General features: G+C 37.6%; 2 protein-coding genes across 2 annotated transcripts; one reads left to right on the top strand and one right to left on the bottom strand.

Moving 5' to 3' along the window:
• Positions 1-4,900: 4,900 nt before the first annotated feature.
• LOC138318858 (DNA-directed RNA polymerase III subunit RPC6-like) lies at positions 4,901-17,025 on the bottom strand. Its single transcript, XM_069261622.1, has 9 exons — positions 16,905-17,025; positions 14,498-14,615; positions 14,273-14,340; positions 13,554-13,621; positions 10,501-10,613; positions 9,958-10,101; positions 9,200-9,307; positions 7,188-7,361; positions 4,901-6,836 (listed from the first exon to the last, which is right to left on the bottom strand). Exons 1-9 carry the CDS (start codon positions 16,961-16,963, stop codon positions 6,759-6,761), a joined length of 930 nt encoding a protein of 309 aa, XP_069117723.1. The 5' UTR covers positions 16,964-17,025; the 3' UTR covers positions 4,901-6,758.
• LOC138319710 (acidic proline-rich protein PRP25-like) lies at positions 5,824-6,393 on the top strand. The gene has a single exon (XM_069262850.1). The coding sequence runs from the start codon at positions 5,824-5,826 to the stop codon at positions 6,391-6,393; it is 570 nt and encodes a 189-aa protein (XP_069118951.1).
• Positions 17,026-17,093: the final 68 nt, after the last annotated feature.

The following is a 17,093-nucleotide window of genomic DNA, read 5'->3' on the forward strand; positions in this document are numbered from 1 at the left end:
GTATTTAGGACGACGGCGGGAAACATAATATGACCCGCGTTATGAAAATAAACATTTTATTTATTTTAATCAAATCGTTCAGAAGGTGATGATAAATGTAGTATTAACGGTAAGTTAATAATTTTTTTGACTCTACAAAATTATCGATCTTGTTTTACATTCCCATTTTAAAAATTAAAAGCCGTTTCGGAAAGGTAGTGGCCCTTTAACAATAATTATTACTGCTTAATTATTTTTCATTTTCATTAAACATTTTCTAATTGTTATCAAGAATACGTAGTTCCTTATGATCTAAAATTCAATATGTCTGTCATAAGTTATTTCCGATTTTTGCAGTTGATGAATCTACTCAAGAGCCTCTCAATATACACAAGACTTGTCATGTATTAAAGTTCTAATCTTAAATTCATTAGAGCAGAAAAGGCCATCAATATCTCACTCAGAGAAATAACCAGATTGAAATTTTAGATTTTTCTATCTACTCAAGTCTTAAGCTTGATTACCACCATCCTTAATACCCCAGGGGTTATGAATATATTGTTGTTATAGTCCAAGGGTGGATATATAATGACAGTGAAAGTAACCCCTAGATGTTAACAACCTAACCTTGTTCTATTTCGTTGTGATCTTTTCTTTGATAATATTAGGCAGGGATAAATGTTCATATATTTGTCACTTACCCTTACTTTATTGTTTGATTTATTGGGACATTTTGTACTTGAATCTTTATAACTCTTTTAAGTACACTTTTTACAACTTTTTAGCCCACCATCTGATGATGGTGTGCTATTCAAATCGCCCTGCGTCCGTCGTCCGTCCGTAAACAATGCTTGTTATCACTATTTCTTAAAAACTACTGCAGTGATTTTGTTCAAACTTCACATGGAGAGCCCCCTTGGTACATAGTTGTGCCATACAGATTTTGTGGCTGATCGGAAAAACAAGATGGCCACCAGGCAGCCATCTTTGATTTTGGCAGTTGAAGTTTGTTATCGATATTTCTTGAGAACTACTGAAGGAATTTTGTTCAAACTTCACATGGAGGGTACCCTTGGTCCCTAGTTGTGCCATACAGATTTTGAGGCTGATCGGAAAAACAAGATGGCCGCCAGGCGGCCATCTTGGATTTTGATAGTTAAGGTTTGATATCACTATTTCTCAAAAAGTGCTGAAGGGATCTTTCTCAAATTTCATATGTAGGTTCCCCTAGGGCCCTAGTTGTGCATATTGCATTTTGGTACCGATCTGTCAACAAGAAGGCCGCCAGGCAGCCATCTTGGATTTTGTTATTCAAAGTTTGTTATCGCTGTTTCTCTTTATATATTTTCATAGCATATTTAATCTTTTAAACACTTTTTACAGTGATTTGGTCGATGTATAACTTAACAAAACTGGCGAGTAAAACTAACGATTTCCACACATGAATCACGACGTACTCATGCAAAAACATGGTCAGATTTTGGTTTTCGTCCACGGATAAGCCGCACTGATGTATAAGCCGCACTGCCGATTTTCAGGTAAAAAAGTAGCGGCTTATACTCCGGAAAATACGGTAATACTGAAGGGATCTGTCTCAAAATTCATATGTAGGTTCCCCTAGGGCCCTAGTTGTGCATATTGTGATTTTAGACCGATCAGTCAACAAAATTGCTGCCAGGCAGCCATCTTGGATTTTGATATTCAAAGTTTGTTATCGCTATTTCTCAGAAAATATTAAAGTAGAATGGATCTTTCTCAAATTTCACATGTAGGTTCCCCTAGGGCCCTAGATTTGGATATTGTGATTTGGGACCGATTGATCAACAAGATGGCCACCAAGGAGCCATCTTGGATTTTGATAGTTGAAGTTTGTTACTGCTATTTCTCAAAAGGTACTGAAGCGATCTGTCTCAAATTTTATGTGTAGTATGTTTCAAAAAGTCTAAAAGTAGAGAATCCATCTTTCCATTGTCAGATATAGATCATTCTTTGGTGGGTGCCAAGATCCCTCTGGGATCTCTTGTTTTTTTTTATAAAATTCAACAATATGATCTAGCTAATATAAATTAAGGAACATACCAGTCATGTCCCTGAATATCAGATAATGCACCAATGCTTTTTGTTTGAAGTAAAATATAATCCAGAGTTTCAGAATTTTCATGTTTGATTGCATGATATATTTTTCATTTTGTTGTTACATTTGATTGCTTCCTGTAAGGTAAAAATGATTGTGATAAATGGTTCATTGTTATATTTTCCTGAAATAGATTTGTTTTAATTTCTAGGTTATCTCTCTGGGCTAAATTACCATAGTTGTTTAACTTAATTAAAGTGAATAGTCGGGCAAAGAAAACCAGTCTAAATGCGTTCATTGTCCTTCCAAAAGTTCTCACATATTAATGTGACGGTCAAGTTCTGCTTAGTTTCCCAATTCTGACCATTAAAGTAAAGAAAAGTTGAAAGCATTGAAAGCGAGGCTGCATGGAAATGTAACCACAGACATAGTGAGCCGGGAGGACGTTTTAGAATTCCCATACTTTAAATTAATTTCTTTGTACGCAGACAGATTTTGACGAGAGATTTTATTTTTCCATTTCATAAGAAATTATACTGGATACATTCATACAATTTTTACCGACTTTAGCCATCCTTGCCCGACTGTTCACTTTAAGCAAATATCAATTTGAAAATATGTAGTATTAGATAATTTGAAGTATTTGTTAGTAGTTTAACACAAGATAGTGTACTGTGGTCCCATATTGGTCCCATATAAGGGCAACTTCGCTAGCCAAGGGTATAAGAGTATCGGCTTATACCCTTGGCTAGCGAAGTGGATATAAGGGCTGTTTATATTTTTCTCAAATAGATTTGTTTAAAGTTCCTTGCTATCTCTCGCCCTCTGGGTTATATTAGATTAGGTTAACCTAAATTAGCAATTCTCAAATTGACAATGTACACATCTATGATATGAATGTACATGTACTAATGTTAGACAGTGTTAAGTATTTGTTAGTAATTAAACAGTTAAACGCAATAGATCTATATCCTTGGTTTAAGGACAATAATGTAAATTAAATTAGTCTACAATGTTATTTTGTCAATGCTTTCCATTATTTCAATTTTAATTGCATTATTGGCATCCATTGACCAGATATGTTTAATGGAATAGCTCTTACTCAATTTTTTAACAATTCTAACAATATTGGCTTTGGTTCTTATATTTCCCATGTTAATTTTGGTGTGGCACCAATAGCTTTGGTTCTCATATTTCCCATGTTAATTTTGGTGTATCACCAATAGTGATTTATCATATAGAAGATGCATAATAGTTGGATATTTGTAGGCAGAATGGTTTATTTTACTTCTTTAATAAAGAATTGTTGAATTCCTTGATCATGTTTTGTTCTTTTCTATAAACACCTGTATACTTAATGTAAATGGATTGCATTAATATTCTATTAGTAATGAGACTGGTTCAGCCCCTGGCTGAGGTGGGGCTGCAAAAGGCGAACTTTGATGATTTTTTTTTCTTTAAATGTATAGCCTTTGTCATTGAAGTGTGAATGCTAGGTTGTGGAGACGGAAGAAAGCAATGTTCTTGGATAATAACCAACTTACATTCAACATCTGAAAACTGCTTTTTGTTAGTCAACTAAAAGTCCAATAGTGGAGAGTGTTTAAATGATTCCATAACCAGTACTGTGAAATAAAAGGAATACTAGTAGACACATTGGATTTATAAAGGATCTTACATGAGTGATTATATGATTTGAAATTTATAAACAGGTTGAATAATTTTATATGCCACAAGCTCAATGTCAATGTTTCTATTGTCACGTCACGATAACGTCAGGTTTCCACCCATTCTTGACTTTTTTTTCATCGTGGAATGAAACAAGAGGCTCATGGGCCTTAACGGTCATCTGACTATTAGCACAATACAATGGGTTGTTCTTTCTAAATTAGGTAGAAAAATGGGGGGTCAGTGTGCTTACTTTTTTGCCTCATTTGAATATGTGTTATTTTTCAGTATTTTAGAGTAGACACATTGGATTTTCAGGTCAGATGACCTAAAAATGAATAGGCCAATCAGAAAGCCAGAAACAAAGAGAAAATTAATTATCAATCTATGAAATAAATGTAACCAGGTAGACTGGTTGGATCTAGCTGCAATAATGTAGCTCAAAAGACTTTTAGACAGAAAATTGTGTCGTCTTTAGAGCTACAATGGCTGCCTATTACTGCTAATGGAGCAAAGTAATGATTATGCAAACCTTAAAAAAACATTTTTGCATTTTATCGTTCTTGTTTGATATCGCTTACCTACTAGGCAATAAAACTGAACCACATACAACATCAAATTCTCATTGATGCATTATTTTTTTTACATAATACATATGAAGGGCATTTATACGACAAGTCCACAAATTGTGAATTTGACGTCTTTTGAGCGGTACGGTAGATAATAAGAATGGTAGTTGTGTTTGTTTTGAAAAAAATAATATATAAATGCATATGTATGCATAAAATAATTGGAAACCTACAAAAAAGTATAGAAAACAGTGCCCAGTGATTTTCGGAGGCAGTGCTCCACTACAACACATAGGGACCAATTCGTACCCGGCCGAAAGGTATAGTAGGCCCAGTACGTATATTCGTTCTAGGTTGGACCTGGTTGAACATGTCAAAGACAGACTTGGTGATTTTACATTGTTTTCAGACAAGCCATGACAAAGCCCTCACAGGCATGTATCATAAACTGCAAGTCCGTCAAGATTTATACTTGAAATAATGACTCTTTGCAAACGGTAAAACGGGTTGTTCCGGATAAACGAAAACGGCCTAGGTTTTGCAATCAATGAAACAAAGTTACTTTTAATCAAATGCCACTCAGAACTATTAGGATACAGAACCAGAATCATTTTGACAATTAACATTTTATTTTATTTTTTAAATATCACAATGTGTTTGTAAAAGCAAACCCTGTTCTTAGTTTTCTGACAAATGTTTTCAGTTAAACTTCTGATCAGACACAAGGGTAGTGGAAGGATTACCTGCTGAAATAGGATTCCCTAAAAGGTCTACTGACATAGGATTCCCTCCAAAAGCTCTACTGACTCAGGATTCCCCCCTCGGGCTACTTACATAGGAGTCCCCCTTATGGCTCTACTAACACAGGATTCACTCTCGAGCTACTAACATAGGAGTCTTCCTAAAGGCTCTCCTGACACTGGATTCCCCCCTCGGGCTACTAACATAGGATTCCCCCTAAAAGCTCTAGACTTCGCTCTCAAAGGTCTCCTGAAACAGGATTCCTTCAAGGGACTATTGAAATAGAATCCCCCCCTAAAGGGTCTACTGAAATAGAATTCTGCCTCAAGCGTCTACTGACAGAGCATTTTTCCATCAAAGGTTTACTGAAATAAGATTCCAGACTTGAAGGGTCTACTGAAATAAAAATACCCCCTTAAGGTCGACAGACCCAGGATTTCCCCCTCAAGGATCTTTGGACATGGTTTCCCCCTCAAACCCAGGACTCCCCCTCAAAGTTCTATGAACAGAGTTTCCCCCTCAAGGGTCTACAGACCCAGGATTCCCCCCTCAAGGGTCTATGGACAGTGTTTCCCCTTCAAGGTCTACAGACCCAGGATTCCCCCTCAAGGGTATACGGACAGGATTCCCCCTCAAGGGTCTACAGACCCAGGATTCCACCCTTAAGGGTCTACGGACATAGAGTTTCCCCCTCAAGGGTCTACTGACCCAGGGTTCCCCCCTCAAGGTTCTACGGACATAGGATTTCCCCCTCAAAGGTCTACTGACCCAGGATTCCCCTCTCAAGGGTCTATGGACAGGGTTTCCCCCTCAAGGTCTACAGACCCAGGATTCCCCATCAAGGGTATACGGACAGGGTTTCCCCCTCAAGGGTCTACAGATCCAGGATTCCCCCCTCAAGGGTCTTCGGACATAGGATTTCCCCCTCAAGGGTCTACTGACCCAGGATTCTCCTCTCAAAGGTCTACGGACAGGGTTTCCCCCTCAAGGTCTACAGACCCAGGATTCCCCCTCAAGGGTATACGGACAGGGTTCCCCCCTCAAGGGTCTACAGACCCAGGATTTCCCCCTCAAGGGTCTACTGACCCAGGATTCCCCTCTCAAAGGTCTACGGATAGGGTTTCCCCCTCAAGGTCTACAGACCCAAGATTCCCCCTCAAGGGTATACGGACAGGGTTTCCCCCTCAAGGGTCTACAGACCCAGGGTTTACTGACCCAGGATTCCCCTCTCAAGGGTCTACGGACAGGGTTTCCCCCTCAAGGTCTACAGACCCAGGATTCCCCTCCAAGGGTATACGGACAGGGTTTCCCCCTCAAGGGTTACAGACCCAGGATTCCCCCCTCAAGGGTCTACGGACATAGGGTTTCCCCCTCACGGGTCTACTGACCCAGGATTTCCTCTCAAGGGTCTATGGACAGGGTTTTCCCCTCAAGGTCTACAGACCCAGGATTCCCCCTCAAGGGTATACGGACAGGGTTTCCCCCTCAAGGGTCTACTGACACTGGGTTTCCCCCTTAAATGTCATCTAGATTCTGCCACATCACTTTTCTTTCAGCTAATTTGTAGATCTGTTTTTCCAATAGTACCCCAACTATCCTGCTGCTCACGGTGGATTCTGTTACATCTGTTATGTTCTGTTTGTGCACAGACCAAGAAACAGAGCCTGAAGCTCAATAGAAGTGAATTGTTCACCACATATGTATAGGCTATTCAGTTTTCACTTTGGTCAGATTTCAAGCCATTCCTTCATGTAAACACAGTTTGTTGGTGACACAGGACCTCCTTCAAAGCACTGGTCGAAAACCTGTGGAAGGAAACATATCATTCATTAAATTTCTCATTAAATTGCTTTGGCTTATATATATTAATTCTATCGTTTAATGTTTATTGTCAGAAAGTCCTTTTATAACAGCTAGGTCATTTACAAGTGTACAAGGTTTAGGAGATGGAGAAAAGTTTGAGAACTGAGAGAAAGACCAAAACCATTCACTGATTGTACCTTACCTAGTAGAAGCTATATACGTGTACTTTTCGAACTAGCATCTGATAGGGGGAGGAAAGTAGTAATATGTAGGAACATCTCAGCTTAAAATTAGTAAGAAACAAATGGCAATATCTGTCCTAAAACCCCCAGAAACATTAGCTGTTAACCTACAGGGCAGGATCCACAGGGCATCCTCATGAGTCCAGTGGTTGGTACAAGTGGTTTCATTGCACGGTACAACTTGGAACTAGCCTCTCCTGAACCTGCTGTCATGGATCTTTCTACTTTCCCATCATATATGAGGGTATCCATGATTGTTTCAATATCGTCTACAGAAAGCTGTACCTGAAGTGGATGAAATCAGCCGATACCTAAAACTCTACAGCATTCGAATGTGATTTTATCATTTCAAAATTTGTATACAAAACTACATATATGTGTAAGGTGTCATTCTACAAATGATGTATTATCACAATTGTTACATACTTTAATGCTATAACAATATAACACAGGTGACAGAATTGTTCATGGTAGATTAGCATTTGGGTACTTAAAAGTAAATTCACATTTTATTTTTATCACAGGTATACAATTGTATGTCAATATATTACTGCCGTTCTATCATAAGATTGCACGATTGTGTTACAGTACTAGTGTATCGACTCACTGTAGTAGATTACATCGCTACATGGTACAGGTGAAGTGTCTATGTAACACGCATTGTGATTGGCTGAAGTGTGTATATAAATAAACGTTACACAATGCAACCTATTTGTGCAATCGGGACGTTGTAAGTACGTCGAAACAATTACAAATGTTCATAGATAAACATCTGAAAAATTAATATTTGTAAAATAGAAGTATTACGCTGTAAAAATAAATAACGCTGATATATAGAATTCGCGCTGTAATATCAAGGATACGTCCTTGGTAATATACATGACTGTTGGGTGGTTTTTTCCGTAGTACACCTAGCACATGTGACGAACTTGACTGACAGAGTTTCCTGAAATAGCTGTTGTAAATATATAAATAAGATGATTGAAAAAAAATCAAACATGGAAAGAGATAACACACAATCAGGTTATACTAGCTGTAGAAGAATACATAATATTGATTTAAACATGATAATACTGGTACCGTTAATGAATAAATATGAAGGTCAAGAAGAAAGTATCTGCTAAAACAACTGTTCAGTTTCATATGGTAAGGTATATTTAAAATGTCAATTTAACTCTGAATTTGAACTTTATACTGAATAAAAAAGTGTGGAAGTACTAAAAATCGTCGGCTGCCAACGCGTGCATATTATAAGTTACCGGTAAGATGCATGTGAGTTTGCACATGTGTAACGTTACGTTACTATTTTAATCTCTCGCTAAAATTGCGCCAAAATTAGAAGCGATTCAACCGATCACAGCCAAAATTAGAAGCAGTCCTCAACCGATCATATGTCGACATGTCAAAGCCACGAACCGATCTAAAAGTACGCGAAAGGGTAGTGAAAATGTACAATGATGGCATGGGGTGTCCTATGGAAACATATCCAAAGCGGCCGACGTTTGTAAATCCACCTGTCGGAAACATCGCAAAGTTGTGCAAGGAACAACATGGTTCTCTGCTTCCACGTGTTCGGTCTATCATGACACCAACAAAGGTTAGTGAAGAAGTTGTTAAATTCGTCGAATATCGGAAGAAAATGAGACCAAGCATGGCAGGCTAAAAAAAACAGCTTTACTGTGCACACACGTTTTTCTCTTCTATTTTTAGATCAACTCAGCCAATCACAATGCGTGTTACATAGGCACTTCACCTGTAACATGTAGCGATGTAATCTACTACAGTGAGTCGATATACTAGTACTGTAACACAATCGTGCAATCTTATGATAGAACGGCAGTAATTCCTTTTGCCAGTAAATGAGAGCAATATAAAGGAATAAATTTTGCTGTAATGTGCATCCAAATATCTTAATTCTATGAAAGACTATAAAAAGAACCTGTAAAATTATTGGGTTTAACACTGCAATTCTTTCCTTTGGTGGTTATGGGATGATGAAAGCCAACTGGACAAAGCCAAATTAATAAAGCAATTGTATGATTACATAGAGTGACTGCAGTGAAAATAAAGAGCATACCCTTGGTTGTATTTCTTATAATGAATTAAAAGATTGCACTTCCTACCTTACTGATGCCTAGCTCTGAGATGTATTTCCACACATCTGATAAGGAGGTAAAGGCAGCATTCCTCTGTGCTATGGGGTCTATTTGGTTCTCCCTTGCAAGGGTAGCCTGAAAGGAAAGCACGAAAGATATACAGCACCTTTATAGACATGAAACATCTATTTGTCCTTCTGAGTTAGTGATACTAAGTCTTCTTAGAGTATTGGTAATAACCGAAACTAAAGATCAAACTACAAATCTATAGTATGGATGAAAAGATAAATTTCAGGTCAATTTTAATGATATTCAAGCCGAAGATTAATGGAAAACAATCTTATACTTGTCAGGTAATAATGAAAATGGCACATTGATATTCACATGAATTCTACTTCATAACTACTGAATCCTGTATCTTTCCAATGTTTTAACATCATGGAAGCATTTATCATGATATTCCTTAGCTGCGATGACGTAGCTCTGAACTGAGATTTCTGACAGATGGTCGTCAGTACAGAGTGGAGGCAGAGTATGATTATTCGTTCTAGATATCCCTAAGCAACAACTTTGTATATATAATTATCTCTTAGAAATTTTCAAGTTAGCTATATCCAACTAACCAGCCTATGAAACAGCTAATGAAGAAAGGGGCTTTATATGACACAGGTGACAGGAACCTTAACACATCTTAAAGACAAATTTTAACTACCATTACATGTATTCCATAATACAACTTTGTCAGTTAGAGAGAATGTAGACTACCAGCAATATGTAAAATGCACCTTTTGCTCCAGATACTTGAAACATTGCTGATTAAGAACCTCCACAAATTCAGACTCAAAATCCTGGTCACTGTACCATGCTCCTCCTGTCACAGTCCGGTCAGGTTCCAAGTTGTACAGCATGTACACCTTCTTCTTGGAGGCCTGTCAAAGGTCACAGTTGTCATATATTTATCCATTTTTCTATCACAATTTCTTATATTACTATCATGATTTATAATAAGTATGATGAAATAACAGAATGTGATTTTTGACAGTAAATATGGAAAACTTGAAATGGGCAAAATGACTTTTTTTCAAGACTGATTAGAGGCTAAACTTATTCAAACACCAGTAACCAGGTAGTCCAAGTAATAGAACCTCCATCAGACATTTGGAGTAGGGACTTTGAGAAAGGAGGAAAATATGTAGAAGGACTGGACTTGATTTTTTGGTAGCCTCAGTCTACTGTTTGTAAAGTTCGTGATCGGAACACAGGTCAGGCGGATCAGGAAATTCTGCTCTTCTTTTTTTAATACAAAGTATAAAATACAGCATACTTACTGCAACAGACTTGACAGCTTTGATCAATTTCTTGCTTTCTAAGTTTTTTAAGATCTTGTTGACTTGAGTTAGAAGGAGATTACATTTGTATCTGATGTCCCTGATCCATATACCTGCAAAGAATATTGGTAGATTAATATCATTAAATTGTCCATACAAAATGTGTAAAGGTGATCCAACAAATTAACAATAAAAACTTATTACATTGAACCAATCAGAGTATCCCTGTAGTAGTTGTATCGGAGACACAAAACTTGACAAACAAGGTCAAATTGAATTTCTGAATGACCCACTGGACACCCTGCTCCATCACAACACTTTAGAACTTTCGTGATCAAAATAAATTCATAAAAGTTTGTCTCTGTGGAAATATTCTTACCTTTCTAATATTGAAAGGAAATGCCATTCAATTTTAATTCCATGAAAATTCAATTTCTTGAAACTGTTTTAAAATCAAAATCACAAAATATTTAGTAGCCACAAAAAATATAAACCTGATTGTTTACATTTTTGTATACATCTATTGTGATATCTGCTATAACAAGGCTTTCCTTCTTTAAATTTGACATGATAGGTCAATTATTTATAACAAGAGGCCCAAAGGGCCTTAACGGTCATCTGACTACCTTGACAATAGTAAAATTAATTATATATGGTGTCACTTTGTCAGGATCATGTCATGATCATTTTCAATTTCTTTCAACAAATTTTATTTCAAGCAAGAGGCCCAAGGGCCTTAACATATAGGAAATTAATTAGATATAGTGTCATCTTCGATTTGGGATCAACCAGAGATGTAACAATACTTTGTCAGGACCATGTCAGGATCATTTCATGCAAGTTTCAGCCAAATCCCTTCGGTAGAACTTGAGAAGAAGTTCAAAATGTGTTTTCAAGATGGCGACTGTGGCGGCCATCTTGGATTTCAGATTGACCCGAAAAATAACAACACTTTGTCGGGACCATGTCAGGATCATTTCATGCAAGTTTCAGCCAAAAAGCACCAGTAGAATTTGAGAAGAAGTTCAAAATGTGTTTTCAAGATGGTGGCTGTGGCTGCCATCTTGGATTTCAGATCGACCCGAAAAATAACAACACTTTGTCGGGACCATGTAAGGTTCAAAATGTGTTTTCAAGATGGCGGCTGTGGCGGCCATCTTGGATTTCGGATCAACCCGAAAAATAACAACACTTTGTCAGGACCATGTCAGGATCATTTCATGCAAGTTTCAGCCAAATCGCACCGGTAGAACTTGAGAAGTTCAAAATGTGTTTTCAAGTTGGCGGCCATCTTGGATTTCAGATTGCCCCGAAAAATAACAACACTTTGTTGGGACCATGTCAGGATCATTTCATGCAAGTTTCAGCCAAAAAGCACCAGTAGAATTTGAGAAGAAGTTCAAAATGTGTTTTCAAGATGGTGGCTGTGGTGGCCATCTTGGATTTCAGATCGACCCGAAAAATAACAACACGAAAAATAACAACACTTTGTCAGGACCATGTAAGGTCCAAAATGTGTTTTCAAGATGGCGGCTGTGGCGGCCATCTTGGATTTCAGATTGCCCTGAAAAATAACAACACTTTGTCGTGACCATGTCAGGATCAGTTCATGCAAGTTTCAGCCAAATCGCACCGGTAGAACTTGAGAAGAAGTTCAAAATGTGTTTTCAAGATGGCAGCCATCTTGGATTTCAGATCGACCCGAAAAATAACAACACTTTGTCGGGACCATGTCAGGATCATTTCATGCAAGTTTCAGCCAAATCCCACCGGTAGAACTTGAGAAGTTCAAAATGTGTTTTCAAGATTGTGGCTGTGGCGGCCATCTTGGATTTCCGATTGACCCGAAAAAATAACAACACTTTGTCGTGACCATGTCAGGATCATTTCATGCAAGTTTCTGCCAAATCCCACTGGTAGAACTTGAGAAGAAGTTCAAAATGCGTTTTCAAGATGGCGGCTGTGGTGGCCATCTTGGATTTCGGATCGACCCGAAAAATAACAATACTTTGTCCGGACCATGTCAGGATCATTTCATACAAGTTTCAGCCAAATCCCACTGGTAGAACTTGAGAAGAAGTTCAAAATGTGAAAAGTTAATGCACGGCAGACGGTGGACAGCGCATGGCGCACGGCGGACGATGACGGATGAAACATGATGGCTGTAGGTAAAAACAAGGGCCCAAATGGCCCGAATTGCTCACATGCTATCTGGTAATCATGCATGGTTCATACTTAACAAATAGGAGAGTGAATAAGAATTTATATCATGCCCACACATGTTAGAGGCCCTATACCTCTTGGTTATTAAGAAGAAGTCATTTCAAGATTTTAGCCTATTTGACCTCTGTGACCTTGAATGAAGGTCAAGGTCATTCATTTGAACAAACTTGGTAGCCCTTCATCCAGCATGCCACAGACCCAATATCAGGTCCCTAGGCCTCTTGGTTACTAAGAAGTCTGTTAAAGATTTCAGGCTATTTGAACCCTGTGACCTTGAATGAAGGTCAAGGTCATTCATTTGAACAGACTTGGTCGCACTTCATCCCAGCATGTCACATGCCAAAGATCAGGTCTCTACGCCTCTTGGTTATGAAGTAGAAGTCGTATCAAGATATTTCAGGCTATTTGACCCCTGTGACCTTGAATGAAGGTCATGGTCATTCATTTGAACATACTTGGTAGCCCTTCATCCCAGCATGTCACTGGCCCAATATTAGGTCTCCGGGCCTCTTGGTTATTAAAAAGTCCATTAAAGATTTTCACCTATTTGATCCCTCTGACCTTAAATGAAGGTCAATGTCATTCATTTGAATAAACTTGGTAGCTCTTCATCTCAGCATGCTATAAGTCAAATATCAGGACCCTAGGTCTCCAGGTTTTGGAGAAGAAGTTGTTTAAATGGAAAAGTTGACGCAGGAAGGACGGCCGTACGACGGATGGATGACGGACGCCTCTCCAAGACATAAGCTCACTTGCCCTTCGGGCAGGTGAGCTAATAACTTATTGAATGATCTATGTTTTACAAATTAATGTACAGTTTATTAAATTACCTTTGTTGCTTGCATCCTTGATTATTTGATAAACTAGTTTCTCTTGGTTGTCACCTCCTTTTGCTTGACTGAAATAAAATCTTGATATTAGACAAATGTCAAAGTCAGTGTATAATACTATATAGACATTACAGATCCCCCATAAAAACAGAAAATCTCACTTGTAGCCCATCTGTAGTATGTGTAAAATAGTGTTGGGAATTGGTTGAAAGTTTATGGTCGATGATCTGTTTTGTGTAACTAATCAATGATCAATTAAAAAGGACTATATTTGACCGCATACGTTTTACAGGGAAATTGTACAAACATTCTTCTATAGGCTCACATGTTGCCATGTTCCCAGGTCGCTTATGTTTTCACAAATAAAATCATATTCCTCTGAACATTACTACATAGTGCTTATGTGCTCTTCAATTCATTTAGACGCTTGGTATTTGAAATGATATGAGCAACAACACACACAAGTGATTGATTGTGACAAGTTTCCTTTGACATTTCTTGCATGTTATACTGACCGGCTAATTATACACTCTCGTTTATCATGATATTGGGCAATTCCGAAGAAACATGATTACAGATTTCTTAATTAATCAAACTCCCCAAACAAATGGTCCTCGATGAACTCAAATAATCGGAGCAACCCTATAGTGTAAAAGTACACACATATACGTATATGGTGAGTATGATAACCTAGAAACATATGGAACATTATGGATTACCTGGCAGCATCTGGGTCTTTTAATTTATATACCAGGCTAGATCCTCGTTTCAGCAGATCAACTTTTCCCTGTAATGTAAGATACAGTATATAATATTATACGTTATTGTATCTGTCATATAAATCATAGAAATAAAGACAATAAGAACTTTAAGAGCAATGAATATTAACTAAATGACGGTCACAATTCATAAAGACTTCTACAACATAAAAGCTTATATGTTACCGTTGATAGCAGTCTGTTAATGGCAGTGACTCGTTGGTTGGCGTTACACTGTGGAAACTCTTGCTGTATAATTGCATCAGTTATTCCATCTGTATATGTCTGGCACAGCTCAATGAATCTAGACAATGGAAAAAAATGGGTATAATAAGTGTATTTTAATTTTCTACTTTGCAGCAACTATAAGAGAAGACATGTTACCATTATGATTTTCTATTAACTCTATAAGAGGAGAAAACAGAGGCAACAAATTATTAGTTTCATCAAAATCAAATATACCTTTAAAGCAATGTTTTGTGTGTTACAGCATGTGTGCTTTATAATTCGTATTCACTAAGCCATCAGGGAAATTCAGTGCAAAAGTTTTTCCTGTGTTCTATTTTTAGCACCACAGTAAGCGATGGAGGTGATTTACCTTGTGACTTTTACCAAAATTGATCCAATGAAGTTTGTCCCAATTAGATAATTATGTACTAAGCTATGTTAGTAATGGTGCCATGTCAAAAATATTACCCCCTTTTTTGATGAAAAAAGTTTAAAACAATGTCATACATTTTTCTTTTATAGAATTCCTCATTTGGGTAACTTATTGATTACTCAAACAGGTAACCGATACTCAAATGGGTTACTGGTAACCCATATGCACTAAAGGGTTGTGCCCAGTACGTTTGCCCAACCTGATTACTGTCTTATACTGGAAGGGGAAAACCACCAACTTGCGTATTATATGCAAACTAGAGTATTTTACCCCAATTGGAGTATGGATTTGTTACTAAAAATCAAGGATGTATATGAGAAGGATAAGTCACACTTGGTTTGGGGTAAGTGCAGCGCAGGAGCTTTTGTTTTTGTACACTGTGACGTTGGGCGACGACTGATTTTCCTTTTATATCCACCGGTACTACCTTTGATATAGCTTGCGGGTGTGAGGGTTACCGTCTTACTTTCTTAAGCGTGCTTATCATTTCATGAACTGTTGCATTTCTTTAACAACAAAAATTTAAGACATTTCTTCTAAATCTTCCATCCTTAAAGCAAGTCCTAAACGTTGTGAAATTTAATAAACTTTATATTGGTGTTTTGTTTGACTCGATAAGACAAGTATTTGTTGATAAAAAAGTTTTTTATTTCTGGTTCTGTTCATAGGCGTCCTGTGTGGTGTTTAGTAGTGTAAAGAGACACCGTAAAGAGACAGTCATGAATCCCTCTCACTTATAAATCCTAACTGTGAGAACATTGCGTCGTTATGTCATGACATCCGTCAGAACGACGTCACAATACATGTTAAACATATCACTACACCAACGGGAGAACACTTTATAGGAGAATTATGATCTCATAAATATCCTTTTTGGTTGGTAAGGTTATATAGTGTCAGACCCGAGCAAATGGAAATATATTGGAATCAATTAAATATTTGAGAACAATTCCTCAAGCTTTCCTATCATTGCTTCCTATTAAATACTGCTGTATGGTAGCATTCTTAGCTTTTGGGAAGCTAATACTTGTATATACCATTACATTCCAATGTTGATATTTAAGTATGATTTTTGTAAATGGAAAGGGCCTGTGTGGCTTTTACAGTTTTCTAACAGTCTAGTAATGGTAAAACATATCAATACCGTATTCGACCCAATTAGCGCCCATGTCCCTATAAACGCCCCTCTCCCTTTTTGGGGCCTCGATTTCAATTGCCCACGCATAAAGAAAGACCAAAACTACACATAACTGTATAGATTTGCAATAATTAACTCTCATTAGCACCTTTTCATTTCAATTTTTTAAACGCCCTGGGCGCTTATTGGGTCGAATACGAGTAGTCTGTTTCGTCAACAAGACAACATAACGTTATACAGACATGCTGTGAGTTGGATATGACCAGAAACATATATACATATGTATATATGTTTCTGACAGTGGGTTTTGGGGGAGTACAACGTAGGAGCTTTTGTGTTTGTGCACTGACCGTGACGTTGGGCGACGACCGTTTTCCTTTGATATCTGCCGGCGCAGCCTTTGATGTAATTTGCGGGTGCGAGGGTTACCGTCTTACTTTCTAAAGCGGGACCGTCATTTCATGAGCTGTCGTACTTTTTAACGAAAATTTAAGACATATCTTCTAAATCTTCCGTCCTTTAAGCAAGTGATAAACGTTGTAAAATTTAATAAACTTTACATTGGTGTTTCGTTTGACTTGATAAGACAAGTATTTGTTGAGAAAAACGGTTTTTATTCCCGGTTCATAGGCGTCTCGTGTGGTGTTTAGTAGTGTAAAGAGACAGTCACGAATCCTTCTCACTTATAAATCCTTGGAAACATATATACATATGTATATATGTTTCTGATATGACAAGTCTCGTGTAAAACAGTTATTCAAACTATCTAAGATGAAAGCAAAACCCGCTGTTACCTTTTTTCCAAGTCAATAGCTTCATTAGGTTCTTCTTTAATTGAGCCGGACGTTGCCATTCTAAACAGACGATGCTTTCACTTTCACTACCGGAAGTTGCATGTGCCATTTAAGTCCGCAGAATTACAGTTTAATGAAATAGTATTTCATATTTTTTTCTTTAAATGAAATTACTTTATGAACGCATTT

This window comes from Argopecten irradians, chromosome 3 (assembly GCF_041381155.1).
Source record: "Argopecten irradians isolate NY chromosome 3, Ai_NY, whole genome shotgun sequence".
Taxonomy (NCBI): domain Eukaryota; kingdom Metazoa; phylum Mollusca; class Bivalvia; order Pectinida; family Pectinidae; genus Argopecten; species Argopecten irradians.

Bases quoted from the DNA above. Each gene is read 5' to 3' on its own strand.
- LOC138318858 (XM_069261622.1), bottom strand. From the start codon at position 16,963: ATGGCAACGTCCGGCTCAATTAAAGAAGAACCTAATGAAGCTATTGAC. The intron at 9,308-9,957 runs GTGCATTTTACA...CTTTCCTTTCAG, and splicing joins TCAAGTATCTGGAGCAAAAG to GCTACCCTTGCAAGGGAGAA. The intron at 7,362-9,199 runs GTAGGAAGTGCA...CATCCACTTCAG, and splicing joins CAGAGCTAGGCATCAGTAAG to GTACAGCTTTCTGTAGACGA.
- LOC138319710 (XM_069262850.1), top strand. From the start codon at position 5,824: ATGGACAGGGTTTCCCCCTCAAGGTCTACAGACCCAGGATTCCCCATC.